Source organism: Crocuta crocuta, unplaced genomic scaffold (assembly GCF_008692635.1).
Source record: "Crocuta crocuta isolate KB4526 unplaced genomic scaffold, BGI_CrCroc_1.0 scaffold154, whole genome shotgun sequence".
Taxonomy (NCBI): Eukaryota; Metazoa; Chordata; class Mammalia; order Carnivora; family Hyaenidae; genus Crocuta; species Crocuta crocuta.
The window spans coordinates 10910465-10937866 of NW_027530545.1; the positions used below are offsets into that span (position 1 = coordinate 10910465).

The 27402-nt window shown below is 37.9% G+C and overlaps 1 protein-coding gene across 8 annotated transcripts in view; it reads left to right on the forward strand.

The window, feature by feature from the left end:
* Positions 1–27402, forward strand: part of QTMAN (queuosine-tRNA mannosyltransferase) — a 332000-nt gene that overhangs the window by 24630 nt on the left and 279968 nt on the right. For 7 of the 8 annotated variants that reach the window (XM_077767802.1, XM_077767804.1, XM_077767800.1 and 4 more), the window contains exon 2: positions 1140–1343. The exons of the other annotated variant lie outside the window; for it this stretch is intronic. In XM_077767802.1, the coding sequence (XP_077623928.1) occupies positions 1165–1343 (179 nt within the window). In that variant the 5' untranslated portion in view covers positions 1140–1164. The remainder of the gene's footprint in view (positions 1–1139; positions 1344–27402) is intronic. 8 annotated transcript variants of the gene reach the window in all.

The window sequence follows — 27402 nt, forward strand, 5'->3', positions numbered from 1 at the left end:
GAGCCCAACTTGGGGCTCGAACTCATGAACATGACCTGAGCCGAAGTTGGAAGCTTAACTGACTGAGCCACCCAGGCAGTACAAATTTTACCATGTCTTTAATAATATTACTTTATCTCTCTTAATGGGACTGTTGTTTACAGAAAAGTTGGGGAAGCCTTGCTGGTTCATAGGCATATAGCTTTACCCCACTTCGTTGGTCGGCCTTTGCAGGTGGGATATTGGTGATAGTGGGGAGGTGGTCAAGATATGTGCAACGTCTCAAGAAATTATCCTAAGATTTTTAACACTAGAGAATTGAGATTTGAATATGAATATGCTTTTTTTTCTTTTTTCTTTATTTTTGAGAGAGAGAGGGAGAGTGCAAGCGAGCATGAGTGGGGGAAGGGCAGACAGAGAAGGAAACACAGAATCCGAAACAAGCTTCAGGCTCTGAGCTGTCAGCACAGAGCTCGACACAGGGCTTGAACTCATGAACTGCGAGATCATGACCTGAGTCCAAGTTGTATGCTTAACCCACTGAGCCACTCAGGTGTCCCATGTGCTTTTGTTGTTATTGCTGTTGTTAAATGTGGATTCACTGGGGACAGTGATAGCTGCTGAATTTAAATATGAATTTAATATGTGAGTGACAGAGTCCGAGAATTTCTGAGCTGGAAAGGGCCTTACAAATGAAGGGCTCTTGGAGTAAAAGTCATAGGAGATGAGTTCAGTGACTGTCTGAGAGTAGTAGAGCTCGAGGCCAAGCCACTTCTGTGGTTACTGAGTCAGGGTTGAAGCCATTCCAACCAGGAAGTGAGTGATCATAGAAGGAGAGGGCTTTAAACTTCCTTGGGTTGGAGAAAAAACTGAGTCATTGTGGAAGTAATCTCAGGGCCTGGAGAAAACAGAAAAATAAGCTTCTGTTATTTCCTCTTATTAACACAAATGATGTAAAAAATATTGATTACAAAAATATAAACCTTATATGTTAACACACTTTTTAAAGAAGTGGGACAAGCATATTTAAAAAAATTAATATGTAAATTACTTGTATTTGCTTTCTGGGTGCACTGTTTTAGCTTCTTTTTATTTAAAAATATCTTTATACTCAGACACATATATATGTTGGAACAAATAGTCTTTTGCTTATTATTTAGAATCTGTGAAGTCTTGAAAGGGCCAATGAGTATTCTCATCATTGAGGCGTTCTACGGAGGGTCCCATAAACAGCTGGTGGATCTGCTCCAAGAAGAGTTAGAAGACTGTGTCCTTTATACCCTTCCTGCAAAGAAATGGCATTGGAGAGCACGGACATCGGCTTTATACTTCTCGCAGAATATTCCCGCCAGTGAACATTACAGGTATTTAGAGCTCAGGCTGTATCGTCAGCCTGTTTTTAATGTACCTGTTGTATGGACTTTGCTTCTCTGTCAGCCTCTGTGAGATTTTCTCCGGCTATGGAGTTGGTCAGTCTGACTAAGGAAATGTTCCTTTAGGCACAGTAGGGCAGCAGGATACATGTACACTCTGAGGACATCTGGCTGGTAGGAAAGTGGCCTCATTTAGAGCCTACAAACCTTTTCTCATTTGTCTTGTGATTGTATCACATGCATGTGTGTGGATGTGAATGACATTTTTGGCCTGAGAGAAGAGTTGGCCTTGGGCATATTTGTTGTTGTTGTTGTTCTATAAGCTCCAAGTTGTCTCTTTTAGTGAGTGCGTTTTAGTTTAGTTTATTTACCTTTAGCTGCTCTGTGCTAGCAGCTAAGGTTGGAAAGACTGCTGTGACCAAGGCCTGTGCACTTAAAGCTTTAAAGACTATTGAGGTAGAGATAGACGTGCAAGTGCAGTGTGAGCACGAAAAAAATGGAGGCATTGCCTTTGACGTTATGAAGTAAGAATGGCTTTGTAGAGTTGGTAACCTTTGCTTAGTCTTAAAGGATGAATAGATTATGGGGACACAGGACTCAGTTCTGAATTCTGATTTGCTAGGACATGGGAACTAGGAGCACCTATCAGAGATTCTTATGGGACATACTGGAAAGATGGATGAGAAATACTGATTGCCTCTGCTGAGGACCAAGCAGAGTACTGAGCATCCCTACCTCCTTATTCTATTCATATATAGTGCCAGGTATCTCCTGCTTGTTAAATAGTGGGAGATGATCCTACTGTGGTTTATATATCCTTGCTCCTACCATTCTGGGCCCTGCTGTGGAGGGCTGCATTGGTTTAAGCTGGAATGGGACGTGCCAGGCCGATAGTGTGGTTAGGGCACACAGGTTGTTTGAGAAAGCACACGCCACAGGCTATAGCGCTCACCTTGGCTTCAGCAGTCACGTCTGTCTGTTGCTGCTTGTCAGGTGGAGCGATCACTGGGGAGATGAGAGCTTGGGATTGGAATGTAGGTTTCTGTTCTTAGTAGTAATCTGGGGGATTCAGAGACTACCCCATTTGGCGTAGGAAAACCATGCCTCATGTCAGAAAATTCACGTTATCAGGTGGAGTAGCAGTGAGCGCTCAAGTCCCTCTGCTTGGGATTATAAAGGTAAAATGCTGTTTGGGGGACATATTAAGAATGCTGTATTTTTCTAATCTGAAGTTTGTTTTTCTTCACATAATTTAATGTCCTGTATTCTGATATCAATAAGTGAAAATCATTCACTAACAGTATGAGAAATTTCAATGAGTGTATCAGGATAAGAGTTTTAAAGGCAATGGTAAGACAGTTGCTGTGGTAAAACCTGACTGTTTATAGCTGCTTTCACATCTCATTTAATTGTGTTTTCACAGCACCAATTGTATTATATTACTTAAGGTCACATAATTCGGTTAGCTTTATGGCACATTTTCATTTAACGCTGCCGTTCGATATAATACGTTTCTACAATGATTTCAACATTGAAATGAACCATTTCTCTATCTGCTGTTAGATTTCATTTTGATTATGCAGGTTTTCAGAATGAAATGATCGTATCACAAATATATGTGTATGGATAGCATGCGCATGCACACTCCTGTGCCCGTGGCTTCTCCGGTCCTTTGAGGCCTGGGGTATCTGAGGTTAAGCATCATACTGCTCTTTGAAGCAGTCTTGTTTGGAAGGTCGATTTCTGGAAGATTGTGATGTAAAGTTTTACTCTCTGATGGCCATGACCTACAGGTCCTCACGGTGCTATCTAAGATCTTTCAAGGTCAGTCACCAAGGCTGTGTAGTTAGTTGCAGTAATGTAATCAGACTTCACTAAAAGATACCTCACCAGTTGAACTTACAATTATATTTGACCAATGATAACTTATCTACTCTTTTTGAATTCTTTTGGAAAATAGCAACAGTGTGAAAACTTATACTAAGTTAAAAAATATGCTTACTCAATCCTACACTGAAGTGCAAGAACAGTCATTTTTTACACCAGATGAATCTGATCTCTGTGGAGATTTTTAAAGATATGAAGGGCGCCTGGGTGGCTCAATCCGTTGAGTGTCCAACTCTTCATTTCCACTCAGGTCATGATCTCAGGGTTGTGGGATCGGCCCCTGAGTTGGGCTCTGTGCTGAGCATTGGAGCTTGCTTAGGATTCTCTCTCTCTCTCTCTCTCTCTCTCTCTCTCAAGAAACCAAAAAACAAAGTAACTTTTGGGGAGCTGGGTGAATCAGTCAGGTAGGTGTTGGACTCTTGATTTTGGCTCAGGTTTTTTGATGTCAAGATCATAATATCGAGCTCATGTCCAGCTCTGCACTGGGCATGGAGCCTGCTTGGGATTTTCTCTCTCTCTCTCTCTCTCTCTCTCTCTCTCCCCCTCCCTCCCTCTCTCTCTCTCCCTCCCTCTCTCTCTCTCTTCCTCCTCTCTCTCCCTTTTTCTCCCTCTCGACTCCTCCTCTGCTTGAACGCATGCCCTCTCTCTCTCACTCTCTCTCTCAAATAAAATAAAATAAAGATATGAGAAGTTTTTGTTTTTCAGTTACTCTATTTGTTCATTTGGCAAATGAAATCCTCAAAATTCATAAAGCACTATTATTATGTACTATGCAAAATCACTCTAAATAGGTAGGGACTGTGTCTAATGAGAAAGACCCTGAATATAGGTACATGTGTTATTTTTCTCAGCTTCTGTACATGTAGTCATTAATGTTATGAGCTTATTATCCAGAAATTATTTTATTACTAAAGGAATAAATGCTTCATCTCAATTACTCAGTTTGATTCTGCTTTACCTTGACAGCTGAAAGAATACATCATGATTCACATTTGGAGCTGTTTAACTTTATCGTAGATTACAAAAGCCCCAAAAGTTATTTTTCTCAAAAGTGGTTGGTAATTATTATTTCATGGGTTATATTAGAGTTTTGCCTTTTGGAAACTACTAAATGAAGAAAAGTGTTTTTCAGGATGGGCCTTAAATTTTGTGTTCTGAAATTTCTGAGTCATTTGTCCCAAGAGTGGCATTTCAAGTTTCTTAGATATACCTAGACAAGGCATCGAAGATACTCTATTCACTTTTTCCTTTCTGCAGTATCTTTACTGAACTGAAACAATCACTGTCACTGAAAATCATTTTTTCACTTTCAGCTGCTTACAATTATAGTTTTCATTCCATCTGAGGTAATGTGGCAGGTTCTGATCACTGGCCACTTAAGAGCCCTTCTTCCTTGTTAATCACACTTTTCTTCGGAATGGCGAAGTCCCCCCTGGGAGTGAAACATGATTGATCTGAGTTCGTCATTATGATCCCATTCTCTGCCCAGTGTTCCCAGCTTTCCTTGTGGTTAGTGCTGGGCAGTTACTAGGTTTTGGCAAATTAGATTTAAGTGGATGACTTCTGGGGGTTCTTCCAAAAAAGTGTGTTTTGTTTGCTTTTAGTTATGAAAGGAGAAACCCATTTTCCTTTCCTGCATTTGACAGTGGTTGTGATATCTACACCCAGGAGGTGACCGGATGAGGACAAAGTGCCTGAGTCCCAAAAATGGATGATGGAAGCTGGAAAGACTTTGATCAGACTTCCATTTTGGGCAATAGAGCTCCCTAGGCCCCTGAAATCCCACCATCTCTAAAACATCCAGAAATGATTCATAAAGTGTAACAAATTTCCTTTTAAGTCCATAGCTGAGCAAAGTAAGAGAGGATTTGAAGAAGGATCTGGAAATTAGGCTGGTAGCTGGCCTCGAAGCTGTAGTTGCCTCATGTTCATAGAGGAGACTGGTTAACTTACATTCTGAAATGTAAGTTATGTGCAATATCATGCAGTTCTGACCTGAATTAGGAGGCATTCTGTGTCCCTTATGGGAACTTCTCCAAGACCTTTTCAGTGATGAAAAGTAGGGTCCCAAACAACGTTGTTAGGTGTTGTCTTTGGTACAGAGAAAGGAGGCTATCAGAACAATACAGTGGAAGAGTATAGTGGCAATGAGTAATAGCAGTAGTGTGAAGATCACGGTGGCGGAGGACGTCATTGCCCACCCGCACCCCTCCACCTTTCCCTTTCGCCGCACCCGGCCAGTTTCCCCGCCGTAGACATCTCTTTGCCTAAGGGAGAAGTGCTGCCAGCGCACGCAGCAGGCCGGGAGCAGCGCTCCACAAATGGTCTGCACCCTTCAGATGAAATCATTCTGAAGTGGGTGCAGGAGAGAAAGCATTAACAAAGATTCCTTAAAAACCCTGCAAGTCAGAAAGTGTACAAGTGTACAAGTGTTAACTCCAAATAACTCCAGGAAACCGTAATGGATAATACAAAATAGGACTGAATCATAACGAACATACTGTATATCACAGTGCAGATTTTACCTAAATTGACAGTCACAGCCACATCATCTTTAATACATTTATTTTTGTTAATTTTTAATTGTGCTCTTTAGGCCCTCTACAGCTGGTGGTGCAGAGCAGGGACCCTCTTACTTGAATCTAGGAGTAGTATTGGGAAGAAAAGAATAAGAACATTATTTATTATTGAGAGACAGAGAGAGACAGAGCATGGGCATGGGAGCGATAGAGAGAGAGGGGGAGATACAGAATCTGAAGCAGGCTTCAAGCTTTGAGCTGTCAGCACAGAGCCCAGCGCAGGCTTCAAACTCACAAACGCGAGATCATGACCTGAGCCGAAGTTGGACGCTTAACTGACTGAGTCACCCAGGTGCCCCAAATTTAAATTATTTTTTAATGTTTATTTGTTTTTGAGAGAAAGAGACAGAGCGTGAGTGGGAGAGGGGCAGAGACAGAAGATACAGAATCCGAAGCAGGCTCCAGGCTTTGAGCTGTCAGCACAGAGCCTGATGTGGGGCTTGAACTCAAAATTGGTGAGATCATGACCTGAGCTGAAGTCAGATGCCCAACCAACTGAGCCACCCAGGCACCCCAAGAGTTTTTTTGAGATAATAAAATAGATAAACACAGGCATGATTTTTTCTAAAGGCATAAATAACTTTTGGAATGAAAAAAATATAACTACTGGTAGGGCACAGATCAATAGAAGGGGGAAATGCTTTTAAGATTGTTGTGTTAATAGAGTTGAAACCTTAGATGAAATAGTGAATTTCTTCTAAAAACATAACTTAACAAAAACTCACTTAAAACCGGAAGTGTGAATGAAATTGTAATCATTAAAGATGCTGCTGCAGTAGCTCAAAGCTTCCCCACTGCCAGACAGAGGCTGGGTGCCTATACTGGGCTGGTTGACTGCACGGGTGCTACCCTGCCTCTTTCCACACTTGTGTTACTTGAGATGGGGTGTCTAGGCTTTTAGGTTTTCTGTTTCTTGATAGCCGTAAAATCCTAACTGTTAATAGATGTTGATTAGCATTATGATACCTTTTCCTTTCCCACCCTGCCCCCTCCCTTTTTTTTTTTTTTTTTTTTTTTTTTTTTTTTTTTTTCNTTTTTTTTTTTTTTAATTTTTTTAATGTCCAAGGAAGGGTGAGGGAAGCAAATATTGGATAGGAATTAAATTGAATGGCAATTCAGTTGGGCAAAGGAATGCATCAAGTGAAATTAAAGCTTTCAGGGATATGTGGCTGTTGATGATTCTGTTATGATTTGCCATAGTCTTTAATAGTACCATGATTGTGGCCTTTTACTAGTATGCAAGTTCTCTTTCAAGAACTATGTCATTTTTTCCCTTTAAATGAGCTATTCTTTGGAAAACATTGAATGTAGCTTTCATTGGGAAGGTGAACATTTTTAGCTGATAGGAACTGTGTGTGCTTGTCTGCAGCTAGCTCTTGTGAATACAGGCATGGCTACACTAGTGAGGACAGGTGAATTAGTACAGAAGGTGGTGGTTCCTCAAACAATTCTTTTGCAAATTAGTAATCTAAATTATGCTTTGCGTGACAGTTGTGTCTTATTTTGACTTGTTACCTTTTGTTAAAAATATAACTTTCTGAGTAATATATTACTACTTTAGTCATATGACATTATTTTATTAAAATATACCTATCTGAATAATTTGATATTATTTTAATCATATAAACACCTTTTAAAATTATTTTTTAAATTTAAATCCAAGTTAGTAATATACAGTGTAATAATTATTTCAGAAATAGAATTTAGTGATTCATCACTTACATGCAACACCCAGTGCTCATCCCAACAATTGGGATGAGCCCATCCCTCTTAATGCCCATCACTCATTTAGCCCATCCCCCAACCCAACCAGCGGGTTATTCTCTGTATTTAAGAATCTCTTATGGTTTGTCCCCCTCTCTGTTTTTATCCTATTTTTTCCTTCCTTTCCCCTATGTTCATCTGTTTTGTTTCTTAAGTTCCACATATGAATGAAATAGACAAATATCTTTCTCTGACTGACATATTTCTCTTAGCATAATGCACTCTAGTTTCATTCACGTTGTTTCAGATGGCAAGATTTTATTCTTTTGATACCTGAGTAATGTTCCAGTGTGTGTGTACACACACACACACACACACACACACACACACACACACACACACACATACCATATCTTCTTTATTTTAACGTGTTGTTTGATAACTTTTATGTTTGTTTATTTTGAGAGGGGCAGGGATTTAGATTGCAAGTGGGGAAGGAGCAGAGAGAGGGAGAGACAGAATTCCAAGCAGGCTCTGCAGTGTCAGCACAGAGCCTGACATGGGGCTCAGATTCATCAACCATGAGATCATGACTTGATCTGGGATTAAGAGTCAGACAGTTAACTGGCTGAGACATTCAGGCACCCCCCACATCTTCTTTATCCAGTCATCAGTCAATGGGCATTTGGGATCTTTACATACTTTGGCTATTTTCAATAATGCTGCTATACACATTGGAGTGCATGTGCCCCTTCAAATCAGCATTTTTGTATCCATCGGATAAATACCTAGTAGTACAATTGCTGGGTCATAGGGTAGTTCTATTTTTAATTTTTTGAGGAACCTCCATACTATTTTCCAGAGTGGCTGCACCAGTTTGCATTCCCATCAGCAGTGCAAAAGGGTTCCTCTTTCTCTACACCCTCACCAACTTCTGTCATTGCCTGAATTATTAATGTTAGCCATTCTGATAGGTGTCAGGTGGTATCTCATTGTGGTTTTGATTTGTATTTCCCTGATGCTGAGCAGTGTTGAGCATCTTTTTATGTGTCTGTTAGCCATCTGGATATCTTCTTTGGAAAAATATCTCTTTATGTCTTCTATCCATTTCTTCACTGAATTATTTGTTTTTTGGATGTTGAGTTTGATAAGTCTTTTATAGATTTTTGATACTAACCCTTTTTCTGGTACATCATTTGTAAATATCTTCTCCTATTCTGTCAATTACCTTTTAGTTTTGCTGATTGTTTCCTTCGCTGTGCAGAAGCTTTTTACCCTGATGAGGTCCCAATGGTTTATTTTTGCTTTTGTTCCCTTGCTTCTGGAGATGTATTGAATAAGAAGTTGCTGTGGCCTAGGTCAAAGAGGTTGTTGCCTTTTTTCTCCTCTAGGATTTGGATGACTTCCTGGCTCATGGTATGGTAAACACCTTTTTATTAGGGTGTGACATACTGGGAGTATAAAAGTAAACAATGACTTAATAAGGATTTGTAGGTGAGTGGATTTATAGATAAGGTTTGCTTTAGATGGAGGCATCATTTTACATCTCTGTAGTAACCAGAACAGGATTTAATGAAATTAAATAATAGTAATAATAGCTAACACATTGAACACTTACCATGTGGTTGACATTCTACAATGCTGGAAGCTAGGTACGGTTTTCCTGATTTTACAGAAGAGGAAACTGAAGCTTAGAAAATCAGGTTATTTGCACTGATTACACAGTCAGTTTAATGGTGGGTATGCAGTTGGAGTTCAAGTTTGACACCTGCAGAGGCCGTACTCTGTGCTCTATAAGCCCATGCTCTTAACCACTGTGCAATCTTAATTCTCTGCCCAAACAAAATAAACTAATAAAGGAAATTAAACCTAAGTACCTCTTGGGGTGCCTGGGGGGCTCAGTCAGTTAAGCATCCGACTTTGGCTCAGGTCATGATCTCATGGTTTATGGGTTCGAGCCCTGCGTCGGGCTCTGTGCTGACAGCTAGCTCAGAGCCTGGAGCCTGCTTCAGATTCTGTGTCTCTCTGTCTCTCTGTCTCTCTGACCTTCCCCTGCCTACGCTGTTTCTCTTTCTCAGAAATAAATAAGACATTAAAAAAAATAAACCTAAGTACCTCTTGATTATAAATATGTGACTAAAGATTATTATTAGGTAATAAGTAGGTGCAGTGCTTCTCCTGGTCTTTAGAAGAATTATAGTTCTTGATTCTTGCTGGAGTCTAGAGGTCAGAAACCGGAGACTTTCTAGGTTTGTGACTCTGTGACGTTCTCATTTTTCCTCAGGACATTTCCTCTCTAGTTTTTTTTTTTTTTTTTTTTTTTTAAGTGTATTGATTTATTTTGAGGTGCTGAAGGAGCAGAGAGAGAGGAACAGAGAGGGAATCCCAAGCAGGCTCTACACCGTCAGCACAGAGCCAGATGCAAGGCTCGAACTCACAGATTGTGAGTTCATGACCTGGGTCAAAATCCAGAGTCAGAGACTTAACTGACTGAGCCACCCAGGCACTCCTGCTCTTTAATTTTTGGCCACAGAAGTTTTAAGTCATTTGAATTTTCTTCTTTTGAAATCCAAATAAAAAAACAACAACATATGATGCTTTATAAAAATCACAGGGTAGACTTATGAATACAAAAATAGCATTTTTTAGGACACTCACCTGCAGTCCCAAGTTATTCTCAAACTGGTAACTGTGAAGTTCTCTACTTGGTTTATGAACTGGCCAAAGGCAGCACTCCAGTACCGTCTCGCTCACTTCCCTTATATCATTACCGGTCGTATGCACTTGGGATTTGGATGATGTTCCCATACTTTGTAACTAATACTGTCATTAGGTACAATGTAGCATCCCATACTCTCACCAATATGTGACTGCTCCATTTAGGAGAATTAGCCTCAAGCTTCCCCACCTCGGTTTCCCACTTCACCGGCTTCCCCATCGTGCACTACCTAATCATGGGGTTCTCTTTCGGTTTGTTCTATCAACCTTGCCTTCCTATCCAGACAGTGGACACTACAGCTTTCCAGAAGTTGTGTGGTACTTAGAACTTCATCCACAGTATTTCATCTGATGAAATACTCTGCTTCACTGTATTGTCCAATTTAGCCATCTGAACTTTATGTTGAAAATGTAGCTGACCACAACATATAGAGAATAATCTTGCAAACTAAGTAACTTCCCATCCCCTCAGTCTCTGTGTGTCTGCCTCTGTGTGTTTCTCTTTCTGCTCACTCCCTTCTCTCTCTCTCTCCTCTACACGCACATGTGCACACACACAAGTGACTACTCCTAATTGCTCTAGCAATATCTTCACTGCAAAACTGGAAATTAACCCTGTTACCATGCTTCCTAAAGTTTGGTTATCATGCTTTATCTTTTCCGCTTTTCTTTATATTCCTTTGTCAGTGTTTTTTAACAAGTAAAATGTTCCAGTATCAGAAAAAAAAAAAAAAAAAGATTCTTACAGTGGAGTTTGTAGTTTATTCTCACCACAAGCTGCTAATTCAAAAGTGTTTGCATACTTAGCAGCATGCATTGTGAACCCACTGCTTCCAGGGAGTTGAACATGGCAGTGCAACATCAAGTGCAGTGTATATTTTTAATATCCCTTGTAGGGGCGCCTGGGTGGCTTAGTCGGTTAAGCGTCCGACTTTCGCTTAGGTCATGATCTCGCGGTTCGTGGGTTCGAGCCCCGCGTCAGGCTCTGTGCTGACTGCCAGCTCAGAGCCTGGAGCCTATTTCGGAGTCTGTGTCTCCCTCTCTCTCTGACCCTCCCCTGCTCACGCTGTCTCTCTCTTTCTCTCCTAGAAATAAATAAAACATTTAAAAAAAAAATCCCTTGTAGCTTATTTCAAAAAAAATCACATGTAAGAGTCTATATAACCGCCACATAAAGGCACATATAGGTATAAGGAGTCATTTCTAAAAGACTCTACATCTTAAAGACTATTAGGGTAAATCTCCCAAATATTTACTCTTTGAAATTTGATAGCTATATTTTAGATGTATCGGATGTTTAGGACACTTTTACGGAGGAGAGAAAATCATTCTTTTAAATGATAGAAATGGAAAAGGCAGAAAAAACCTCAACACTCCCAAATGGATACAGTAGGTACTATTGTATAAGAGAGCTCTGGCTATAGAGTAAGAACCTTCATAATTTTGCTTTGAGAAGTAACATACTTATTTTTGACCTAATACTCAAAAGTGTGAGTCTGATCTTAGAGCACTTCTAATCTAGTTCTTTTTAGGTGTTGAGTGTCTTCACTATGGTTTATCTCTCCATAGCATGGAAAAGCCTTTAAGAAATGAAAGGGATTTTTATCATACTTCCATTTCCAACATTTTTTTTTTTAATTTGTTTGTATTCGGGACAGTTGTTCTGCTTTTATCGAGGTCTTAGTCAATGAAAATATGTTTTGCTTCTGGAGCTGTTCAGGTTGTGTACGGCTATTATCTCTGACTTAACTGTGTTGGGAGCCTCTATAGCTATGATGTACATACTCTGCTTCCCTTCCCTTCTCCTAAGCCTCCCCTCTTAGGGAAGCTCTCATGTTTGCCTATTCCCTTGAGGTCAGATTTGGCCGCCTAGCTGCCTTTGGACACATTGTCCTATCCATTAAATGAGTAATTCTTGTCCAACTGTCCTTTGTTTATGCCCCTCTGTGGTTCACTCACATGATGGGCCTGCTGGTCTCCTGACCAGCCAGCCCACAGAGATACCCTGTAGGCGGAAGGCAGGAGCTGAATCAGGCGTAGTGCTCACAAAAGAGCATTCATATCCGTTTTGTCCTTCTATCTTTCTACAGAACATAACTCACTATATTCTAGTGAGTTTCTTCTTAAATAGTCTCTCCTATATTTCTCTTTGTTCACGACCTCATGCTGATAATAAAAATATAACACTCCCCCATTTTAGGAGAAGTTCCAAGTGACTGAATATATATAATGGAGAAGACTAGGTGTGGGATGGTTTGGCCAGAACCCCTCCCCACCCCACCCAGACTAGTTATCTTTTGGCTTTTTACTAAGCTTGTTTCTTTTTTTTTTAATCAACATTTATTACGAGCTTCTATATTAAGAGATAGTGCCTACATTAGGACTGGTGATGCAAAACCAAACTTGGCAAATTTGGACAGAGTAAGCATTTCGTAAACTCTGTTGACTGAAAGAATGCTTAATGCCTTTATCCACTTGCTCATACTCATAGTGTTGAGGAAATAATCCCTGAGTGAAAACCATCAGGGACTTTGCACTGTGTGTGTGAAAATCCAGATTACACACTGGGCTTGCTCGGCCCTGCCCACCTCTGCACCCTCATCTCCCACCCCTGCTGTCTCCTCGGAGTCAGCTGTGGTAGCTGCAGAGGCCTTGTTCGCTCCTCTGAAACCTCAAGCTCTTTCCTCCCTCAGGTCCTGTTACTGCTCGCTGCGCCCTGAGCTGGCAGCTAACACACTCCCTTACCATACCCTTTGCTTACTTTTCCCCATCTTTCAAGTCTGACCTAAAATTTCGCTTCCTCAGAGGGGCCCTCGCTGACCACCATATCTAAAACAAGCCCTCTTATTTCTGTATTCTCTCTCTCCTCTGTAATCACAATTGTATGTAATTTGTAATTATTTTGTTTGTCTGATTTTGTATCTTTTTTCATTATGCCACACCTTTCAGGATGACAAGTGCCATGTTTGTCTTCTTTACCACATTTACCCCCAGTACCTAGCATGCTGCCTGGCAGATAGCTGCTACTGAGAAAATTTACCTGAATGAATGATTTCATACCTGTGGGCTTGGAAACGCAAACAAAACATGGCTACAGTTGACTTTGCGCAACTGCTTATTTTTGTCCTGCTTTGGGCACTCCTGCTTTCCTGTGGCTGGGGGTATCACCTCTTCTACACAGAAACTGCTTAGAGACATTTAAGGGCCTGTGTTACTCAGTTTTATGGGATTCAACTAAAGAATTCCATACACTTTTACTCACTTATTTTTATGGGTCATATTAATCATACTGTGAAATCAGTCACCATCTATTATGTAAATTTTCATGAAAGAAAATATAATTTTCGGAATTTCCCCTGTATAAAAGTGTTTCTAGGAAAAAAAAAAGTTTCTCCATTTAGGAAACTTTATAGAATCTAGAATGTACCCATGATATTTTGTGAAAGTATTTTAAGGCTTTTTAATTTTGGCTGTGGCCACCCATGAACAGTGTGGCCTTTTAATTTATAGTGTGGAAATTATGGGATAAATGAGAGATTAGAATTTGGCCCAAAGATGTATTTTGCTTGGCCACTGCAATTATTTAAGCATTTTTAATTTTTAATGCTTTTAGACAGACAGACATTCTTTGTTTTGGTCATAAGCACAACTGGTTGCCAGTGTTTTATACTAGTCTGCTTCTCACTTTTATGTTACTTAACTGATCCACATAGGCCTTTGTGTTTGTTGCCTCTCACTTGAGAACTTGCCCAAGAATAAATCTTCAAATGATCTTTAAAAAAATATGTATAAATATATATATATATATACACACACACACATACGCATATACATATTTAAGCGTACATATCCATAAAAGTTTACTAAGAATATACAATCATTTGTGTTTGGAAGAAGTGTCATATTATCCTGGAGGAACCAGAAATCCTGTGTTCTAATCTCAGCTCTGTCATAAATACATTGTTTGTCATAGGAAAAGTCACTTTTTAACCTTAAAGTCTTATTTTTTTTTTACTTATAACTGAAGGTTTTTTCTTTCTTTTAAAATTTTTATGTCTTTATTTTATTTTGAGAGAGAGAGGCAGAGAGCGAGCAGGGGAGGGGCAGAGAGAGAGGGAGACACAGAATCAGAAGTAGGCTCCAGGCTCTGAGCTGTCAGCACAGAGTCCGTTGTGGGGCTCGAACCTACGGACTGTGAGATCATGACCTGAGCAGAAGTCAGATGCTTAACTGACTGAACCACCCTGGTGCCCCGGTTTTGTTTTTCTTTATTGAGTTCTATGATTTCATGAAAAAGGAATTAAAATCAAGATCAAGATTCAACCGATTTTGAGACAAAAGACAATTTCATATTGTCATTCAGCTTTGTTATGAGCCACTGCTTCATTTAATTCAGGAATTAGTTCCTCGTCTTATTTATATATCTCCTTGAATTTTTAACTTTTATTTTTAGAGACTTTTGGGGAATAATTCTTTCCAGTAGTGCTTCTATCTTTGGAGTCACCCTGATGTGACTTATTATTAGTTTGGAATTCCTGTTCCAGCCTCAGCATTTTAGGATTATTTGCCTTTTCATGGTACTATCTTTACAGGGCACGGGCCATAGGGCATGTGCACTAAATACTGGATGCGTTACTGTAGAGCTCACACAGAATAGTTTGTGAGGACAGCAGTTACTACAGAAGGACAGAGGAGGGGACTTAATTCTCATTCAGCAAATTCTGAGATAGATGTAAGAGAGTGTTAGAGATTTTGACAGATGGAGATGAAATGAAAGAGTGCTGTAGGAGAAGGAAGTATTGAAGACAGAGATGTTAATGCAGGGAAAATTGGAAAATGCAATCTCCAAAATCTTGGTTTAATATGGACATATTTTGAGTTAGGAGGAGTTGTGGGACATCAGTTTGGGATGATTAGACAGATTTCATCCGGTTCATGTACATTTATGAGTTCAAGGTTAATAGTTTGGGGAGCTTATACTTTAGATTATGAGTATCTCTTGAAGGCTCTATTCCCGGAACCTTATTAATTGCACATGATAGAAACCCAATTCAAAATCCCATAAACATAAAGGAACATGTGTTGGTCTCCCATATAACTGAGGGCTCCAGAGTGGATGACTCTAGGCACAGCTGGATCCAGTGGTTCAGTGATATCATTAGGTCTCTTGTTTTTCTTGACACTTCTCTTCTCTGGTTTGATTGTATTCTGGAGCCGGCTTTCTCCATAGCTAAGTTTCTATCCTACCAGTTTAGCTACCCTTTCTGAAAGAGAGTACCTCCCTCTTGGCAGTTCTAAGAAAAGTCCCAGAGTGACTGAAATGACTTTTAAAAATAAATGATGTGGTCTTTAAACTTGTTACTCTGGCAGAAGGCACCTAATGTTGTGATTGGCCAAAGTGGGGTCAACCCAATACAAACCATATGAACTCAGTACTGGAGAGCAGAAGGGACGTTACATTGCTGTTAGTCAAAGAGAGGAAAACAATGTTTTGTAAGCCAAAAAGACATGGTGAGTACTACAGTCAGACATGGGAGTAAGGTAAGGTAAACTGTGCAAAGGGCCATTATTACAGCATATAGTGTGGAGACTATGGGTGAGGGTAGAGATGGTCAATGGATTCTAAAATCTAATGGAGAAATAGTGAGTTTCTGAAGAACAATGATAATAGGAATGAGAAGTAGTAAAGGAACTAGCAATATGAATGAAATTTGTGTTGAAATGGGTGAAGGGGATTAAGAAGTCAAAACTTCCAGTTGTGAAATAAGTCAGTCACAGGAATGAAAATACAGTATAGGGAATATAGTCATTAATATTGTAATACACTTATTGCGGTCAGCATCTCATAATGTATATAATCTTTGAATCGCTATATTGTATTCCTGAAACTAATTTAGTATTATCTGTCAACTAAACTTCAAGTAAAAATTTAAAAAATTAAAAAAAAATTGTGTAGTTTGCATTTCTCTAATTATAAAATTTGTCTAGGATCTGAACTGAAATTTATCTTTGTCTTGTCCATGAGAAAATAAGTTAGGATACAAATTAATTTAGTCTAAGAGATCACAGTTAAACTACTTTAGTGGTGATAATTATTTTTAAAATAGCTCTGCAAATTGTAAATCATTCATATTAGCCCATAAATTGGATCAGTGGGTTTATTTTGGCAGCATTTAAAGTTACTCCATGAACTTAAATATGGGAAAACTTCCTTTTCTTAAAATATTTAATGTAACACTGCTTCTTTTTATATTTAAATAATGTTCTGTATATATAATGTATGTTACATATACATGTACATTTATGTGTGTGTATATATCACACACAAGTAATATGTGATTGATTACTTGGTATCAACTTCTCAAATTTAACTCCCCTCTTCACCCCCACCCCCCAAATCAGTTATTAAGTGCTTTTGTAGCATTCTTACAATTTGCTAGATCTCAAAGTGAAAATGAATGAGTAAATTGTGTTCTCCCCTACTTAGTATACAGTTCAGAAAAGCCAGTCTCTTTCTCAGTGGTCTGAACTGATAACACATGCATTTGAAGATTATATACTATGTGCCAGATGCAAATAATAAAAATGTGAATTAGGCACTATGCTTTAGGAACTAAATTTCTTCTCTTGGATATAGTTGCTTCTTTCTTTCTGTTTTTATTCTATTTATTTATTCTTTTGGTATTATTTAGACAATGTTTACTTGAATCAGCTTTTCTAAAGCAGTTGTATACTGTGTTTCTAGGAAAATCCCCCACACTTAGTAATCTGTCTTTCAGTATTGGGGTAGATCCGAAATTCAGAGGATTTTTAGCCCCTAGTTTCTTTGTGTATCCAGTATTGATGACAGATATTTATTTGTAATACAAACTGTTTTTGTGGGTTCCAAGATTTTCAGAAAATGAAAGTGGCTAAGAATGTGAACTAGATTTTGTCACTCTTTTTTTTCTCCATCATAAGATTACATACAATAAAAAAAGTAATGAAATCTGATTATATTAAAAGCATACCTTATTTATGTATGTGTTTAGCATTTTTATTGTAGAGTTTTTCATTCAAATGTAGTTTCTCAGCTTTCATTTTGTAACATTGCTGAGTGTCTTCAATTTTCTCAAAGGGAATTTTTAACTTTTAAAACCGAAAAATATCAACTCACGTTTATTGAGAGGAATGTTTTTCTATACATATCATTTTATAACAGGATAGTTGCCAAGAAACCAAGCAATAGCTTAGTGCCATTGCTACAAAGGTTTGGGAATCTTTGACATTTGCAACTGGTAGAAATGAAGAGATTGTAACTCAGGAGTTCATAAGGAGTGATTATAGAGCTATGTAATCATTTTAACAACAGTATTCTTATTGTTTCCAAGTGTCCAAAGAAATTTAATGATACTCATATTTTATTTGCACTATTTTTTGAAAAATTTAAGAAAACTACGAGAAGCAGAGGTTAAGAATTGAGGTCATGTTTGCTCTGAAATTTGAGTAATGTTTATTATGTAAGTGGTGTTTATGTAAGTAATTATTTGCTTTGTCTGATTTTGAAATTTAGAACTGGGAAAGGTAAAAGAAAACACATACATAGACATACACACAAGAAGTAGAAACAGAGGCAGTTTTAAAATGGAACTACCTGAGAAACATTCGAGCTTTGGAAGCATGATCTTTATTTTGTCTTTTTTCAATAACTTTTATTTTAGATAAAATGCTGGCAGATGGAAGTGATCCACTTGAACAGTGTTGAGTTTTCTTTATTTTTTTTTCCATGGAAAAAAGCTTCCAGAAAACTTTTGTTTTTTAATATGTTCAGCATGCATATGTTTTACATGTATTAACCAGTATTAAAAATGCAGTTCCTAATTAGATGTCTGAATCTGAAAGAAGGCTGTGGTGAAAACCAGCCTTTTAGAGGTACTGAAAAAGAAAGTTTTGATGAATAGGGTTTTCATTTTGCTATTGCATCCTTCAGTCCTCTCTGGTCCCTAAAACTAAGGAAATTACATTATCTATATGTCTCAGCTATTAGGTTTTAGGATTTTACTGGATAATGTCATTTTTGATAATAAATCTTTAAGTTATTGGTTATATCAAAACTTGGAGAATTCAGGACATTTATATTCTATTATGACTTGTTTTATATTATAGCAAAAAAGTTACTACTTCTGTTACTTAAGGATTTAAGCTCTAGGTGGATATATTTAGTTATAAACTTGATATGTCGTAGATGTTAGGAAAAATGTAGGAAATCTCTAGAGTAATATATTGTATTCTTTTTTTTTTTTTCATTTTAAAATGTAAGGGATGAGGGGAAATCCCTTCTCTCCAAGTTTATCTACATGAGTCACTTGATGTCTTCCTTCTAACAGAGTGTAGTGAAATGGTGCCATTTGAATCAGTATTTCTATGTTTGCAATTTAGAACATTGAGTTTGTATTCATCAACATTAAATCTACATTTCTGTTTTACTTTCCAGTTTGTGATGCAGTATTTTTTCAGCTGATAAGCACATCTAAGCAAGAATAACTTCTAGTTTTCTTTGACATGGAGCATCAATTGTTCTCTCCCTTATTTCATCTTATTGACTAATGTGGTGTTTGTAACTTTAAACCACAGATTAGGTGCGTAGATATTGACTAATCCTGACACAAATATTAGCCCACACAATGTGAATTCCTTCAGTGTTTGGGCATTCCTAGGAACACATGATGGGTGTTGATTTTCTCTTATGTACCTCTTAGACATAGTGTTACACGGTAGGTCTGACAGAGAGAGAAAGAGAACTGGTCTAGAAGTCAGGGGAGTCAAGTTCAAGACCCAGCTCAGCCACTCACCTTTATAAGGGCAAATAACCTTCATTCTGTATCTTCACCTGCAAAATGGTAAAAACAAAAAATAATATTCTTCCTATTTATCTTCAAGATTTATTATCTTCAAGATTTGTTATGAGGATCAAATGAGATGATATTTCAAGAATGTCATGTAAACTGAAGAGTAAGGTATTATTGTGAAGTTTGAACAGTTTTAGGTAGAATTTGTACTGTTCTTCTGTGTGCCTGAGTTTTTCTTTGAGTTTTTTTTTTTAAGTTATTTTATCTCTAGCCTTTAGTTTATCTATTTTAAAATGTAAGTAAGAGAGATGACATAAAATTAATTCCTTAATAAAAACATAAGGCTTAAAGAGTATCTTGGCCCCAAACGTCGATATACTGCTAACATTTGTTCTTCCATCAGGAGGTTTATAGAGATAGAATGGGAAGAAATGGTAGAGGAGATATTTTTTGTAGGTTTTTGTTCTATCTTTAGTTTATTGTGGTTCCCGTATCAATTTTGAATTGTGCTAAATAGCAGCTATCAATTACATATTATAGTGGGTAGTGGTAATGAATTAAAACAGTGGTCAGATTTATATTTTTGTAATTAGAAAAATGAGTTAATAATTCACTGTTTATTCATTTCCTTTAACTAACATTGGTGTAATGAGTTTTATTTTGTAAGACATTTTGTTAGGTACTTGATTTGAAAGTGTGTTGAAAGAATGCTCGTTTATGAAAAAGATAAAATTAAAGGGGTTCCATTGCACCCCTGTGTAGCAATGACTAAAGTGTTCTTCCAGAGAAAACAAGGTACACATTGTTCCCTGGATCCTGGAGACTTGACCATACCTGGCGCCTGTCTATGGAACAGGGGCATTTCCCATCCTGGCGATAAGGTGATTTTGATTTTCTAACACGAAGTAGTTATTTCACATATATGGCATCCTCTCTTGTTTAAACCCCAAGAAAAGAATTATGTGAATATCTGAACATGCAGAATATTTTACGTAAATTTTAATAAAAAATAACAGTGGAACATCCTAACTGCCAAAACATTAGCTAAATGGAAATAAATGTTCTCATATATTTTCTTGAAGTTGATATGAATTTTAGCAAACATAATAAAAGCTTTTTTTCTCATTCACAATAGAAATGGCCATTTCAGGTCAGCTGTGTCACTGGCTACCATAATTAGCACAGGTCATTTAGCTTGAAAATATTTTTAAAACGTAAATACGTTGAAAGCTTTGTATTAACAGATAAATTTTTTGAGACCTTATGTCTATTAGTTTTGCATTTTTTGTCTGCAGAAATAGGCTTTCCTTCTGATTTCTTTCAAAAATCTCTGACACGTTTTTACCCTTGCTGTTTGGGTTTAAAGGTAAAATGTGCTGCAGGAGAATTGGAGAGATATGTTTGACTAGCCTGTTGCAGAGAGTGATATCTAACCCACTCATTCAACTTCCTTTTTTAAGGCAGTTTTAAAAAATTGCTGCTTATACATGGTAAAGGAGTTAACCTAAGATAAGCACTCCCAACTACTTACAATACTGGTTTTCAGTTCCCTCCTTCCAGATCATTCTAAGTCCTCTTTCCATCCATTTCTTTGACCCTTCACTTCCAGTATTTTACCAGACTAGCTCCCTGTGTAACAAACAATCCTGAATAGCTATTAACAATATTTTAGTTTTTGTCACAGCTAAGCAGTATTACGCATTCCGTTATACTTGGACAGTGTTAGTAATGGTGTGGACGTGGCCAGTCTGTGAATGGATGAGTGGGAAAAGACAAAAACTTGTAAAGTAACAGATAATTAACTCATGGGTTTTTGTATAACTGAAATTCAAAAGCAAATATCCAAAGTGTATTTTAGGGTTACTTTGGTGTCTTATGATATTTAATATTGCCCTTTCCTTGAACTTTTAGAAGCAAATATCATAAATTTGCCCAGGAAATATTTTATTATTGTTTCTAAGTTCCCTGAGGGCAGAGGCTTTGTCTTTTTCACAACTGTTCCCAAGGTCTAATTCTTAGTGTTCAGTGAATATTTGTTGGATGAATGAGTAAATAATGATGATATTAAGGAAAGTCAACAAAATTTCTAAGACCTATACTTTTTGCTATGTGCAGTATTTCAGTTGTATTTATTTACAGATAAAAGGTACATAGAAGAACAAGGCTAGATGATTTTACCAGTTAGCAGTTGATTTACATGTTTTACAAGGCTGTCCACTTCCTATTTCTTTCTCTTCTTACTTTTGTGTTCTGATCATTGCAGTGCCCTGCTTACAGTCACTGCTCAAGGTTTGAATGAACATTATGCTTTATTTTAATAGAAATACTTTTCTCTTATTACATAATTACCTATTCAGTACAGTAAATAAAGTAGCTATTTTCATGGTTTTCACTTTCCTTTGTGGGCTTTTTTTCCCCCAGGTAGTGCAAGATCTAGGTATAATGAGTTTGAAGCACATTAGTTAGAATTTGAAGTGATAAACAGGAACTATAAGATGGAAATACTAAGACTTTGCTTCTTCTATGATACAGTGGCAATATGCACAAAAGGTTAACAGTTATTAGTTCACTGGCAGAAATTTTAGGGAATCCAAATACAGTGAGAAAAACTGGTTGCATGAGACATCAGCCTCCTATAAGGTATTACAACCCAGGACTCTTTTGAAAGTGTACAAATTATGATGAGAGAAGAAAACAGTAGAGGAACAATAATAACTTATGATTCCTGGAAGTTTATCGTTTAACTTGGCAATGGTACCAATTTACATAGTCTACTTTGTAGAAATAGTATCTCGCTGTTTTTTCAGGGAGTATTGCTTAATTTTTGTAGCCCATTCAGGCATTTTCACCCATGCAATGGTAGGATACCCTCCTAATTCATCCCTTGTATTTCAGTTAATTACCATACTCCTTCACATCACTAAAAACTTCATTTTTAGCATTGTCTACTTCTTGCAAATGTCATCAATTTGACCATCCTTTTGTCCTTTCCTCTCTATTAAGGATCTTTCCATCTCAAAGAAAGCCCTAAATATCTTGCATTTTAATTCAATATACAGTAAAACCTTGGATTGTGAATAATTTGTTTTGCAGGTGTTACTCAAGACAAGCGAACATTTCTAATAAATTTTAACTTGATAAACCAGTGATGTTCTGCAATATGAGTAGTACTTGACGTCAAATGTCACGTGATCACAACTGAGTTAGTGGTTCTTCTCTCTGTCTTTCTTTCACTGCGGGATTGTGTGTCTCTCATGCTCCGATGCTTGGTCTCAGGCCATGGTGTTTGGCAGAAATCAGTGATGTTTCAGAATGGTGGAAGGTGCCCGTAGCAGCACTAGTGTATTTTTTGTTGCTTCAAAGCACCTGTGGAGAGTCCTCTGCTTTTCCATACAAGAGTAAACTTAGGAATGGTGTGCTTCATTCTAGGTCAGGCTGGCTGCAGATATAGACCCTTTCCTCTGCTGCCTTATTGCCAGTTACAATAACCACAACATATGGCAAGACTTTATTAATACTGTACTGTAGTCAACATTCATGCGAGCATATACCATGGTCCCATGCAGAAAAAGGTTGAAAAGAAAGGCAGTAAGAAGGAGATGATTAGAGTCAAAGTTAAGAAGGAAATCATCAGTAGGGCACCTGGGTGACTCGATCGGTTAAGCCTCTGACTTTGCTTCAGGTCATGATCTCACTGTTCATGAGTTCGAGCCCCACGTTGAGCTCTGTGCGGACAGCTCAGAGCCTGGAGCCTGCTTTAGATTCTGTGTCTGCCTTTCTCTCTGCCCCTCCCCTGCTTATGTTTTGTCTCTCTCTCTCTCAAAAATAAATAAACATTAAAAATAACCCAAAAATGTAAAAGAAGAAAATCATCGAGAAGTATGAACGGGATATGGCAGTGGCTGAAATTGGAAGATTTTATAAGAAGTCTGCATCTATATCTTGTCTGCAGAGGAAGACGAGAAAAAGACGAAGGATTTGAAAGACCTCTCTTCAAATTATGAGATTAGGGAGATGTGTAAAATGTGGGAAACAGTGCAAAATTTTGTAGAAAAGCACCAGCCGAATAAGGCTTTAAGCAGTGCGAGTGTTGAATCTGTTAAATGACAATGCAATGTCACATTTCCACGAAATCCTCAAAAGGAGGCAAAAGCAAGCACCATTGGATAGGCTTGTTAATGTTGCACGAAAAGAAAAAGACTCCACTGAGGCAATAGGTTAGCAGTGATTCTGTGAGTGATAGTGAAAGTTGTCCTACACAATAACCCCCCTCTCTCTTGTCTCCCTCACACCAGCCACGAAGGTTTTCAAAAATAAGTGCAGGTTACTTTGTTTATTTTCTTTATATTTCATATTTTCCTTATTATTTTGTATTATACTAGAGTATTGTAATCATTTTTATATGAATATTTTTGGGTTACGGAATCATCTGAGTTTCCATTATTTCTTATGGGGAAATTTGCCTTGATATACAATAATGCTTTGGATTATAAGCATGTTTCCGGAGTGGATTATGCTGACAGACCAAGGTTTTACTGTACTATGGTTCTGTGTTTTCTGCCTTTTATAATCATCTATTTACCACATAACTGGAATAAATTAGGAATGTCATCAATATACTGTCAATGCCAAGTTTAACTTAGTATCTGTTGTTTTACCTCCCTACTTTTCTCAATTCTTTCTTGCTTTGATCCCTTTAATACTCTCTCTCTCTCTCTCTTTTTTTTTGGCATTACTTTTGGCCTTGACTGGAAGGGCAGAAACCTTGACCTCTTTTTAGGTCTCTCTAGCTAGTTATTATTTTGTTTCTAGATGCCATTTCTCCTTGCCACTATGTTTTAAGTGACAGCACTGTTCTGGGTTTTGTCGTAAATCATTTTATCTGGACCTTAAAAGTAAAATATATGTATATATACATAATGTATATATATGTACATTATAGTAATCACCAGTTTATGAGCATTTTCTCTGCAGCAGACCCAAGAAAGCACTTTAAAATGTTTGATCTCATTTAAAACTTACAACCCTGTGACCTGAACTATTAGTACCGCCGTTTAATGGATGAAGAAACTGAAGCCAAGGGGGTTAATTATTTGCCAAACATTATACAGCAACTAAGTGGTAGAATTGGGATCCAGTGTAGTCCTCTCTGACTCAGTAGCCCGCGCCCATCACTGCTACTCACCATCGGTTCTCTTCTGACATCTCTTGTGCCGGTAGCCTTTGCCGCGGTTCTCTGGTAAGAACATCCCCTCTTAGCACACACTCAGGGTACACACTCAGGTAGTCGTATATACTTAACTATGAATTCATCTCTTCTGTAGAGGATGCAGTTTCCACATGGGGCAAGATACCTTCTCTTCCAGTTTAACTTTCCCTCTTAAATTTCTTCTCATCTGGTTCTGGTACCTTGGGCACACAGTTCTGCTTCACTTCCCTGTCGCCACTGCATCTCCACCCTGAATAAGACCTCCAGCTAAAGAAGACACTCCGAAGCAGCCATGTGTGGCTCTGACCCGGTCCTCAACAGCTGTAGCTGATTGAGGATGAGATGCCTTGTTACCCAGGAACAGCCATATCACAGGTAGGCAGGTAAAGTGTGGCATGTTCTTCTGAGGGGAAAAAAAAATCATTTAAGCCAGTTGGATTCTTTTTTTGGGAATTTGAATGAAGCAATATAGCTAAACTGGGGCAGTCAGTGATAGGATTGGTAGGCTGAGGCTCCTGAGGCAGAACCTAGAGAGTCCATCATAGGTCATATGCCAGCTGAAGTTATAAGAGAGCAGAAACAGTGAGCAGAAGTAGATTAGGGAAAAGGAAACAGGTGCACAGAGAGAGGCGATGCCATGAGAAAGATAGCTTGTATCCTGTGAAGGAGGGTACAGAGGACAACTGTCCCCAGACCTCCTCTAGACAGCTTTCCGGCTCTTGTCTCAGCTTTTATGGGAAACTTCATTTTATTTGAGGTAACTTCTGTCCCTGTTTCTTGGTCTTTAAAAAGCCTGGGCTAGTTCTTATTAAAGCGTCAGTGATTATTAGTAGCTTATTAAATTATTTTAGCGAAGATAAAGTCCCTAGAATGATACTGTTTAGATAAGATTCTACACATTTATGTTTGGTCTGTTATAAAAAGTACCTTTTGCTTTCCTTTGCTTCAGTCACCCCCAGCAATTTTCATGAGTAATAGTATCTTGGGATCACCTTGATCCAATTATCAAAAGATTTCATCACTTAGTTTTCCAACAGATAAATTCTTACTCATATGGTTAAAGAATGACCACCTGGTTCTTACCTTGGGATGGTCCTATCCATCTTAAGTGTTATAGCCTCTGTTTTGTTCAAGATAACCTGTTTACCATAGGCACACTGGGTTTTCTATGTTTGATGGGAAATAAAGGCCACATTAAAGAAAAAAATTAAATGTTTATTTATTTTGAGAGAGTGTGTATGTGTGCGAGTGGGGAGGGATAGAGACAGAGAGAGAGAGAGAGAGAGAGAGAGAGAGAATTCCATGCAGACTCTGTACTGTCTGCAAAGAGCCTGAGGTGGGGCTCTATCTCATGAACCATGACATCATGACCTGTGCTGAAATTAAGAATCGGCTGCTTAACCAACTGAGCCACCCAGATGCCCCCAGAAAAATTTAAATGTATATGTTTTGTATTTTGTATATAAAATAGAGGGAATGCATGATGATTTTCTTAACATTGTAACAATTATGCATACATGCCCAGTGTTGTTCTATTTAAACTCCGTCTAACTTGTTATGATGAGCCCTAGGTATTGTATGTAAGTTATGAATCACCGACTTCTACTCCTGAAACCAGTATTGCACCATATTTTAACTAAAATTTAAATACACCTTTGAAAAAAAAAAGAAAACAAAAACAACAAACAACCCTCTGCCTAGCTGTTTCCCAATCCAGATTATATTGAAGCAAATTGCATACATTTCATTTGTAGCTCTACATATTTCACTGGGTATCTCGATAACCCTTCTTAAAAAAACATAACTGAAATACTGTTATCACCCTGCTAAAAACCCTAAGAAATTCTTTTATTTCATTAAATGTTTCTGACCTTAAAATACTACATGTACCGTAATGAGGACCATATTATGTAATAAGGAAAAGACAGGGCATACTCTTAATGCTGTGTAGGAAGGGCTGCCTAATACAAACTGCTGCTTGTCCACAGAGCTGAAGTATGATGCTTCTTATTCGAGAAATAATTGCTCAGTGTTGATTTAGTGGCTCATATAGTATCTTTAATGATTTGTATTCACTTGGTTTTTATGTATATCGTATAGATTTCATTGCATTGTAGAAATGGTGGCCTCTGGAGTTGTACAGAAGACAGCCTGTGCTGCCGTTGGGGACAGCCCTGCCTGTACATGGGCCCTGGGCTGCAACTTTTATGTTGAAATAGAGTATGCAACCAGGTTTGAGAATGCAGGTCTAAAGGATACTGTCTGGGCTTAGTACAAATAATAGCATTATCTGTTACACTTTATCTTCACCAGTTCAAGATTATAAGTATAAATATAACTCAGTAATTCTATTAGGTTTGTTTCACTTGCTGGGTATTTCCTCTCTTTTTGTTTTGTTACTTTTTAGAGATAATTATAGTAGTATGAAACGTTCTGTCCACATAAAAGCCTATTGAAGAGGTTAAATATTCTAGCTAATTAAAGAAAACACTAATTGGACAGATTGCTGTTTTATAGTAGTAATTTTAATTATTTTTTAATCAGAACACAAGTTTTTTAAGGAATGCTGCTGTTTTATACTTTTTTTTCCCTTGAATTGAGTGACTTAAATATTCAGATTATTATTATTACTATTATTATTGAATAGTTGGTTTTGCTTGGTCTATGGAAGGGACAGCAACAAGATGTAAAAAATTCTTGCAATATCACAAAGTTTATAACTCTTGGTCCCAGTCCACACCTTACCTATCCATAAATTGTCTGTCTGTCTGCCTATCTATCTATCTATCATCTATTTATTATCTATCTATCTATCTGTACATATATGTACAGTTATTACCGTTTACCATTTGCCAAAGTATAATGTCGTGCACTCTTGTATGGTATATTAGTATGTCAAATCTTACTTACTAGGAAAGAAACTGATGTTTGGAAGCCAAAGGGTTTGTCTGTTTTCAGAAAGCACATTAAGGATACCTGGGTGGCTCAGTCGGTTGAGTGTCCAACTTTGGCTCAAATCATGATCTCACGGCTTGTGGGTTTGAGCCCCACATCGAGCTCTGTGCTCAACAGTTCAGATCCCCGAGCCTGCTTCGGATTCTATGTCTCCCCCTCTCTCTTTCTGC